The sequence below is a fragment of the Megalopta genalis genome, chromosome 1 (genome assembly GCF_051020955.1).
Source record: "Megalopta genalis isolate 19385.01 chromosome 1, iyMegGena1_principal, whole genome shotgun sequence".
Taxonomy (NCBI): Eukaryota; Metazoa; Arthropoda; class Insecta; order Hymenoptera; family Halictidae; genus Megalopta; species Megalopta genalis.
In genome coordinates, this window is record NC_135013.1 from 9,609,046 (window position 1) to 9,619,165 (window position 10,120).

A 10,120-nucleotide genomic window follows, 5' to 3' on the forward strand; every position below is an offset into this window, starting at 1 on the left:
CACCAGAGATGATAGAGGGTAGGTGGAGATAAGCAAAAGTAAGGAGTCTCTCGTACATTAAGCTATACATATTTTTACTGTTAATTTCATCCTAACTATCCTAGCGCCAAGCAGCGGATCACACCTACATAAATTGTCGTTCGATTTAATTTATATGTATATATATATATGTATATATGTATGTACATACACAGGATGTCTGACAATATGTAATACAAATTTTAAAAGATAATTTTCTATCATAACAAATGAAAAAGTTTTAAATTTTTTCCCGTCTGCTACACCCCGTACACAAACACACACACACACACATATACACATATATATTATATATAAAAGTATATACAGGGTGTTACCAAGTATCCTGTGATATTATCTTTTTTAACTCCTCTCATATTAAAAAAATTTCAATTTAAATGTTGATCTGTGGGTCTACTCATTATTTGGCGTTTCTGCTTATTGTAAATGGAACGGTAAAATCAATTCATGCGAGCGTAAAGGTAAAAATGAAAAAATGTCCTATTAATCCTTAAATTATTTTTCCATATTGCTTCGTATGCTTCAGAGTTTACCAGTTTAAAGACACACTGTATATACATATATACATACACATATATGTATTTATAAGTCGTCGGTATGTATAATCGTTAATATCCGGTTACGGCTACGCGATGAAATTGCGCTTCCTTGAAATCCGTTAATATACCAGTGAACGAGATTGATCGATTGTTTGTGTCGTACAACCATAATCGTTGTTGCAATAATCGGTAATCGCTATGCGCCATTATTAACACGATGTCCCTTCGTTCGTTGATAACAAGTAACATTCTATTATACATTCACCTCAAGAGTGTAAATTATTGTTGACGTACAATCGTGCAATGATGGTCAATGGATTTAGCGATAAGGACGGTCAGGCGAAAGCTCGAGACGTGTTCGAAAGCGTTCTTGTTTCCTTTCCTTTCAGTTTCAGCGATCATTCTGTGCTCTTCTGTTGTCATCTGCTCCTCTACGGATTTCACTGGCTGCGTTTCATAAAATGATACCGGCATATATATAATATGTATATCTACTATATATATATATAACTTCCGTTATGTCCTGTACAAGTTCAACACGACTGCCATTATCAGTCCCAAAATTGCAATTACGGTGGGGTCGCATCGTTATAAGGAAAAATTAGAAGAGTATACAATTCGAAACAAAAAGTGAGAAAAAGAGAGAGGGGAAGTGGGAGAGAAAAAGGAAGAATTATTTTAAGTTTCTAGAGTACCGGTTCTTGCGTATTTCTCTGATTACAATTTTATGCATCATAGCACACGGGTAGAAGAGGCACTTTCCGCTTAGAATAGTGCTGTCCATCGCAAGTTCTGAAAAATGTCCTCCTATTCAATACTACTACATGTAAAAGAAAATGCAACTAAGTTAAGGGGATCCATTCGTAGACAGCACTATTTGTGAAGATATATACAAGAACAGAGTGAAATTTTAATGTTATCTTACTCGCTACTCTGTTTCAACAATTGTGTTAAATATACATTGATTTGGAACCTTTTCAACAGAAATTACTTTGAATCTATCATTTCTGAAATTACTATCCTCTTTTACCCGGAAGAAATTTGTTGTCGATTTAATGCAACTGCTATTAGTAAGTATACTTTGTATATGCATCTCCACCTTAATTTCATATGAACTGTTTTATAAATCAGCTTTTCTCCATTTTCTTTCAGCAGAAACAATCTTAAACTGACCGGCGAAGCAAAACAGAACGTTCGTTTGGAAGCATAAAATTAGGATTCAATGATACAAACATGTTTGCAACGTCGAATGTCCAGTGAGCGTACTGTTTCGCTTTCGTTATAAAATAGAAGACAAGTTATCGGCAGAGAGCTCAATAATCAGTCAACAGTTTGAAGAAAAGGTCGCGCAGAACTTAACATCACATATTCTTGTATTCTCGTATGACGATATTATTTCATATTCACCCAAGTATCATTCATGATCTAGAAACTCGCCTCATTTCCTCCTAATTTTACATTATTTATATGTTATGCCTTATCAATAGAATGAAACTTCTTATAATAACTTGAACGAAAATGTGTGCCACACAATCAGTATTCCGATCACTCTTCGAAATTAGACAGTGTGTGTGTGTGTGTGTGTGTAAAGTGTTACCGCAGACATAGGATTATATAATAATTTTATTACAAATATTCTGTTTCATTTGAAATGTAAGTTTCTTGTTTACAATGTTTGAAATTTCATGACGTATAATGGTATTTCATTAGACTAAATTATGATGACTTGGATTGGTACAAATGGAGTATGCACTGTCTTATTCCGAATCATAATTAATATTTTATATCAACCGTTTTACCAAGAATCTGGCGACCAACTCTTTAAACATTACATATGTCTGCATACATTAAATTTGTACAAAGGTTCAGTTCCTTAGACACACGTTATGACGTATGTGCAATGAGTATTTTTGTCTTTTAATTAGTATTAACATATTAATAGTAGTATTAAATCTTCTTGAACAATAATTAAGCACAAGGAGAGATCACAATGAAAAAATCTGCCATCAACGGATCCCAATTAATCGATGTAATACGTGAACTAATGTGTTACTAAAATTTAATGTCGGTATAGCAGTAGCATTGCGTCTGCTCTTGCTTAAAGTACATTATGAGTAGGTCCCATGACTCTTGGGATACTTGATAAATTAAGTGACAAGTACGAAGGATAATCCAACGATGACCGTGTAAAATAATAAAATATTACGAAATTTTAATTTAAGATATCATTACTAAATGAAAAACATGATTTAACAAATTTATAAATATACAAACAGGCAGCCACTGTCGAGAGTGTTACAACCAGAAGCGTACCTTAACTGCATATGTAATTTAGCGAAATATAACAAGCACTTTCTTTAACAACAATTAAAATTTTGTTGTCTCTCGTTACTTGAAATTATCCGTACTGTAATGTCAGACAAACAATTATTGCATCAAATCATCAGCAACTAAAAAAAAGGCAAACAAAAATATTTCTGAATTATAACAATTTTATAAGATACGTTCCTAATAATTTTGCGTACTATAACATATATATATGTATATATATTACAATTCATTCGTGTATATTAAATATTAAATAATTTTATCGTGTGCGTTTTCAATAACAATGCACTCGTTACATGGAAATAAAACACTGTATATAATTATGAAAGAACCTGACACCTACAGGTTATTGCTTCTTGTCACACTCTCGACTTATGATTATATCAGGATGGTAGAAGTTGATGAATTTAAAGGTAAAACGATAAAAAACTTGATCACTTTTTGATTTGCAGCCACGGATGCTTCAGACATTCTGCTGCTGTAGCTCGCGTATTCGGGTCAAATTTAAGCATTGGAGTTAAGAACTCTTCAAACTCCTGTGCTTCTCTCGGTGACCAATCATATTTTTCTGTGAGCACCTCGTACAATCCCCAAGGTTTCAATCCAGTAATATGCTTCAACTCGCCTTTCTTATTGAAGTACATTTTTGAATTTTTACCAGATAGAGCAATAGGTTTTGGTATTTCTCCAAGTAATTCGATAATATGAGCTAAGTGATCTTCGTCTCTATAATACATTATTAATAATAATACGTTATATTAAAAAAAGAATTATAGCAGAAATGATTGAAGTAAGGAAAAAATATTGTTTCTTACCTGCAATAATCTTTGCCACTATGTGGTTCAAAAAGATAGTCACCAGTTGCTAATTCAAACGTCATACAGGCAGTAGACCATATATCCGCAGAAGTATCGTAGCCGGAACCTAATAACACTTCTAATGATCTGTATTGACGAGTTTGGATGTCGTCCGTAAATTTTTTGTAGACCCAACATGCATTTCCGAGATCTGCAATTTTTACTTCAACATCACATTCTACTATGGCAGGATCTAAGGGAGCTACGGATGCTCGTTTTAATTGTTTACTATCTGGTGGTTGTAAATTACGACCTGTAAGAAAATACAATTAAAATGCAATCGACAATTATGCTCTGAACATTTTACCTTCGCTACACTCATCCGTATCTTCATGATCTGGTGGTAACATCCCTTCTCCACAACTTTTTTCTATATCACATAAGTTCGCATTGTCCATTTTTTCAGGTTGTTGAGGTAACTGATTTTCTACTTTCTCTCCTCCACCTAAGCTGTCCACACCATTTATGTGCAATGAAGGCGCTGACGGTTCTGATATGTCAGGTGAACCTTTGCTTTCAGTATTATCTTCTATACTTTCTGTATTTATATCTTGATCTGGACTATTTGTTTCTAATTCTCCGTTTTCTCTTGTATTATTTGCCATTTTATTTTGCTCTTCAAGCTCCTCTATTTGTTCCATTTGCTTTTTCAATAATTCGTTCTGACGTTTTGCTTTTTTTTTAAGTTTTTTCTTTTTATTCTTCGACATTTTAGAGTTAGGGGTAGGTTCTTGGAATTCCTTTGGTGCAGTTGAAATTAATGATACTGGCAATCTCAGTCCTAAAGAATGTAATTCGGTAGCTTCGCAAGCTAGCTTTCGTATGTAAACTTCATCAACGCAAATAAGAACATTTTCAGGTTTAATATCAGTATGAATAATTTTACCTGAAAAAGAAACAGATATTTTGAAATATCAAATAATTTTATTATTTTAAGAAGAAATTTTCTAAAAATAATATAGGATACTTCAAATTCACGTTACACTAAAGTAAGATTCAATTTTTAATTGTTTCACACTTGCACGAAAGTTAAAAATGATAAGTATGGAACAAATTTTTTTCGTGTCTGTCTTACATTTATTATGGAGATAATCAAGTCCTTCAAGAACCTGTCTGATGATACGTTTAACATTATTTCTTGGAATTCCTCTATAGTTGGATTTAATAATCAGTTTTAGAAGATTATGTCCAAGCACTTCAAATACCATGCAAACATGCAGACCATTAATGCCACTGATCTTGAAATCATTGAGCAACTGGACGGTTTTATTGCGTTTAGGATCACTGGGATCTATATCACGCACATCTTTCAATAATTTAATTTCATCCAATGCAGTTTCAGTAAAATGCGATGCAGATTTCACCACTTTAAGTGCCACAAATCGTTTATCCTGCAGAACATATTTCAAGACATTCCCGTTGTGTATTTAATAACAATAAAAATACTTTATTCAAATGTAGCATACATACTTGCAAATCCCAGCAAAGCCAAACCGTTGAAAAATGACCCCAACCAAGCTTACGAGTTACATGATAACGGTTTAAGAATAAATCTCCTATTTTCACTGGATGATATCCTCCTTTACAGTAATCACTGCTATCCTCTTGCTCTTCCTCTTCGCTACTGTATAGCTCATCGTCATCTTCTATTGTTTCATTACTTGAGCTATGGCTTGGATCCAATCTATATAGTTCATTTAAAAAACAGAAAAGAAAGTAATACGAATCAGAAAATGCAAAATAAAGATGGTCAACGGATTTCCATGAAAGACAGCTTTTTACTGTGCAAAATTTTGTATTGGGAAAGTATACTAAACTTACTTGGAAGTTGAATTTGTTATATTAAAAATTCTAATAATTTTATCGATCATTTCACACAAAATGGAGATTTTAAAAAAGAAAAAAAGACTAAAATTGTTAGCTCAACTTGTACTTTTTGAAATTATAAGAAAAAATAAACAACTTCTTTTAATATTTCCCAAATATAATCTAATATATTGGCAGTATTTGCCATGCATACAATTTTAATTAAATACCCTCAACATAATGTATATAGCTTTTAATTATTGGTTTTTATAATTTTAGTTTCTTTAAAAAAAGAATTAATTTTGAACGTGACATCTTGTAAAAGAAAAGAATTTAAGACAAATTGTCATTAAAAACATATTTGCATGTTTATTGTCATATTCTAAATAATTTACTGACAATACTTGGTCATTGTAAAATAGCAAATGGAAATGAATAAACAGCTTCATAGCTACATTTGTTAAATAAAAGTTCAATTAAGTCATAAATTGTTAGCAAAGAAATCAACAAAGGATGAAATAACTCATTAATAAAAGATAACCAGGTACCTCTTGCAGAGGTAGAGATCTGAATTCTGTTGTTCTTGAGCGACCGGTGCCTTCGAGCATTGAGCTCCTGATGTCTCTGATTCATGCTGAGAAATTCTCTTTTCCGCACTTGTCCAGCTATGTTTATTAAACCGAGATTTACTTAAATTATAAACTGCCAGCACGAGAAATTAACAAAAAATGAAAATAATACATTGACCAACAAGTAAAATTTACAAAACTTACAAACTGTCAGTAAGAAAAATCAATGAAAAATGAAATAACACATTAATAAAAGATAATCTGGTACCTCTTTCCGCTGTAGAAATCTAAAATCTGTTTTTCTTGTGGAGTGGCCTTTGAGCATTGAGCTCCTGGTATCTCTGATTCACCCTGAGAATTTCCCTTTTCCTCAGCTGTCCAGCTATGTTTATTAAACCGAGATTTACTTAAATTATAAATTGTCAGCAAAAGTTAACAAAAAATGAAAATAATACATTGACAAACAAGTCAAATTCACAGAACTTAGAAACTGTCAGTAAGAGAAGTCAACGAAAAATTAAATAATATATTAATAAAAGATAATCCGATACCTCTTTCCGCTGTAGAAATCTGAAATCTGTTTTTTTTGTGATGTAGCCTTCGAGCATTGAGCTCCTGGTGTCTCTGATTCACCCTGAGAATTTCCCTTTCCTTTCCGTTTGCTCGGCTTGTGCCTCTTTTTCTTGGCCTGAATCGCTAGGACCCGCCTGTTCACGTCCGTCTTCGCACTCATACCGTCCTTTGCGCCTCGATTCGTCGGGCCGCTATCCTTTTTTTTTCCGCACTTCTCACACTTCCGTTTTCACTTCCCTCCGTAAATTTGTTCTTTCACGTTCGAATGGAGGCACTTACATCCGTTACACCTCGTTCCCGAGTCGTTTACCAACGATGTAATATGGTTTTATTATCGTCTCATTTCTACGATGTGCCGCGCACTTCGCTCGGCGGTTGTTTGAGTATGGCCGCCCCCGCCGTCACCGTGTCTCTCCGGTCTCCGTTTCAAGCAAAGCAGGTGTCGTTTTCTACAGGTCGTCGACGCCGTCCTAATCTCTAACACACTACAACCTTCTCTCCAGATCGCCCTTATACCGGTGATACGCTCGCGGATACAAGCGCCTTCCTTTCCGGCACACTCGCGATTTCCAATTTTTCTTCAGATTCTCTCCGCTCGCACTGGTGCTCAATACATATGTACTCAGTACATATCCTTTTCTATGCCGTGGTAGTAGACGAAGCTCAAATTCGGCCAAAGCCTTTAAATAATAATTTTATAGCTTCTGATGCTTCTCACTGATTAGAGACTATCTACTACATTGTGTTTTTCTTATGCAGAATTCTGTTGAGTATTTGGACTTAGCTTAAAGTTTTTCCTTTAATGAATTTATGTATATTGTATTTAGGTATTTTTCAACGGAGAAAAAATATACATATGCATCTAATGAATTCTATACAGACCAATTAAAGGTGCGATGGAGTATAAAGATGATACAACTTATGTAACGCAACATCTACATCTAATGAAAACCATTTTAATGATTATGTACATAGTATGTATAGATGTACGTACATATGTATAGGATTCATTTTTCACTTTGTATTTGTAATATGTAATATATTTTTCTTTTGTAATATTAAAAAGAAGCCTATGCTTATACAAATACTCTTAAGTTGTTTTTATGTATTAGTTGAAGTTTTTACAAAATTTACTTTTTAATTCTAAAATCCCTTTTCAGATGGTAGTACTGTTGAGGTATATCGTAAAACTGACTGACATGCTATACTATACTTTATGTATTTCTGGTTATAACCAAAAAATATTTTTGTGGGTGACGTTTAGTCATAGCAATCTTTTAAGCTTGTTCAACGCATAACAACTTAATTATCCCTTATTTAATGTCTGTATATTTCACATACTACGTTCGACAAATACTGATACAATGGAAACAATATTCCATGAAAAGGTAAATAATGATATGCGCAGTAAAAAGATTAACAGTCTTTCCGTGTCTATACCATATTAATGAGTAAATGTATTGCAGCAAGAAGGCTATTTATGCGCACAACATTGCTTAAACGCACTTTTACAAGGACCATATTTTAATGCAGTAGATCTTGCCAGTTTTGGTCACGAATTGGATAAAGAGGAAAGAATGAGAATGGCAGAGTCAGGTGTTGACAGTGAAGATTATAGGCTCTTTTTAGAGGTATATATTTCTATTGCATCATATTTCTTTGCAGTAGTATATATCTGACTCATTTAATTTATGCTAAACTCATGTAAGTGTACAAAAATACCCAATTAGGCTTCAATAGTTATAACAATACACATTTGATGAAAAACAAACAATCAGATATTAATTAAACAAACAGTGTTTCTGCAAGTAAGAAATGAATTAAGTGTACTATCTATATTAAATATTAATTGTCTCTTAAAATTTCTATAAAATATTAGAAAAAAAGTTTTATTAAATAATAATAATTGTTTTGTTTAGCAACCATCAGGGAATATGGATGATAGTGGATACTTTTCAGTTCAAGTTATTAGCAGAGCATTGAAAGTTTTGGAGTTAGAGCTAGTCCCATATAATAGTACTGAATCAGCAGCTTTAATGGCACGGAAAGATCCTTCGTAGGTTATTATTCATTTCTTCATATCTTCATTTTTCATGTATTTTATAATAAAGCACAATATTATTAGAGATTCACTTCTATACATAGATCTTAAAATTTGTATTCATTATCATTTTTCACATATTAATTCATATTCTACATGAGTATATAATAATAAATGACATCATTTTTCAGACAGATGAAAGCATATATTTGTAACTATAAAGGACATTGGTTTACTATAAGAAAAATTGGAAAACAATGGTTTAATTTGAATTCTATGCTAAGTGGACCACAACTCATATCAGATACCTATCTTGCAATGTATTTAACTCAGTTAATACAAGACGGTAAGTGTAATCACATTGAAATTGTATAACTCATAATAATAAAGTTACATTAAATCATAATGTACCTTTCAATAGGTTATTCTATTTTTATCATTATTGGTACACTTCCTCAATGTGCTGCAGACGATGTTCTTATGAAAAATCCAGTAGTAGTTGCACCAAAAATAAAAACACCTTTAAAAACAGACTCAAAAGGTTATCGTCTGGGTGTTAGAGAAGAAGACGAACTGTTAAAAACTGCACTTGCATGGGGAGAAGTGAAAATACCAAATACTTCTAATATATTGAGAATTCCAAGTACTACAGATTCAACTATATATAACAAACCATCAACATCTAAGGAAGAAGTGTCAGAGAATAAACCACGAGAAAGGATAATTCCTATAAAAGTCGAAGGTAGAGAAGAAAATGACGACGATGATAATACAGAGTTACAAAGGGCATTGCAATTAAGTTTAGAAAATACTAAGAAGGATGATATTGATGAATCTGTTAAATTGAGATTAGATCTTCACAATGATAATAAAGCAACTCATACATTAAACATAACTGATGACACAGACGAAGACGATGATTTACGAAGAGCTCTTCAACTAAGCTTAGAATGTGTCACCGCTCCACCAACACCAGATCCAGAAGATTTGCGTTGGCGTCGATTAAATTATTTTGGTGTATATTCAAGGTCATCTAGTGCAGAAACATCCCAAAAATTAAACACTTAATAATATGTGCAAATTTTGTTTAATGTTATCATTATTATTATTATTATTATTATTATTATTATTCTATTACTATCACTATCATTATTATTATTAAAGCAAATTTTATTTGTAAATTATAAATAACTAATTACTTTGTATACTATCAACAATAAAGACCTGGAAAATGAATGTAAAAATAAAGATCATGTGTATGTTGAAACTACAAGCTTCTTGTTTATTACATTACTAATGTTTATCACTTTACTAACACAATTATCTTAATTTTTAAAAACACTAGTTTGCTTTCAGAACTTATTAAAG

General features: G+C 32.4%; 2 protein-coding genes across 2 annotated transcripts; one reads left to right on the forward strand and one right to left on the reverse strand.

Moving 5' to 3' along the window:
* Positions 1 to 57: 57 nt before the first annotated feature.
* SRPK (SR splicing factor protein kinase) lies at positions 58 to 7,632 on the reverse strand. Its single transcript, XM_033485016.2, has 8 exons — positions 6,690 to 7,632; positions 6,407 to 6,520; positions 6,118 to 6,234; positions 5,234 to 5,447; positions 4,839 to 5,154; positions 4,071 to 4,649; positions 3,722 to 4,016; positions 58 to 3,632 (listed from the first exon to the last, which is right to left on the reverse strand). The coding sequence occupies exons 1-8, from the start codon at positions 6,869 to 6,871 to the stop codon at positions 3,341 to 3,343; spliced, it is 2,109 nt and encodes a 702-aa protein (XP_033340907.1). The 5' UTR covers positions 6,872 to 7,632; the 3' UTR covers positions 58 to 3,340.
* A 291-nt stretch (positions 7,633 to 7,923) lies between these two features.
* LOC117228931 (ataxin-3) lies at positions 7,924 to 10,025 on the forward strand. The gene is made up of 5 exons (XM_033485021.2): positions 7,924 to 8,099; positions 8,178 to 8,342; positions 8,631 to 8,767; positions 8,944 to 9,098; positions 9,174 to 10,025. Exons 1-5 carry the CDS (start codon positions 8,076 to 8,078, stop codon positions 9,818 to 9,820), a joined length of 1,128 nt encoding a protein of 375 aa, XP_033340912.1. The 5' UTR covers positions 7,924 to 8,075; the 3' UTR covers positions 9,821 to 10,025.
* Positions 10,026 to 10,120: the final 95 nt, after the last annotated feature.

Bases quoted from the DNA above. Each gene is read 5' to 3' on its own strand.
- SRPK (XM_033485016.2), bottom strand. From the start codon at position 6,871: ATGAGTGCGAAGACGGACGTGAACAGGCGGGTCCTAGCGATTCAGGCC. The intron at 5,448-6,117 runs GTACCTGGTTAT...TGAACTATATAG, and splicing joins GATCTCTACCTCTGCAAGAG to ATTGGATCCAAGCCATAGCT. The intron at 4,650-4,838 runs GTAAGACAGACA...TTTCTTTTTCAG, and splicing joins TGATTATCTCCATAATAAAT to GTAAAATTATTCATACTGAT.
- LOC117228931 (XM_033485021.2), top strand. From the start codon at position 8,076: ATGGAAACAATATTCCATGAAAAG. The intron at 8,100-8,177 runs GTAAATAATGAT...AATGTATTGCAG, and splicing joins AAACAATATTCCATGAAAAG to CAAGAAGGCTATTTATGCGC. The intron at 8,343-8,630 runs GTATATATTTCT...TGTTTTGTTTAG, and splicing joins ATTATAGGCTCTTTTTAGAG to CAACCATCAGGGAATATGGA.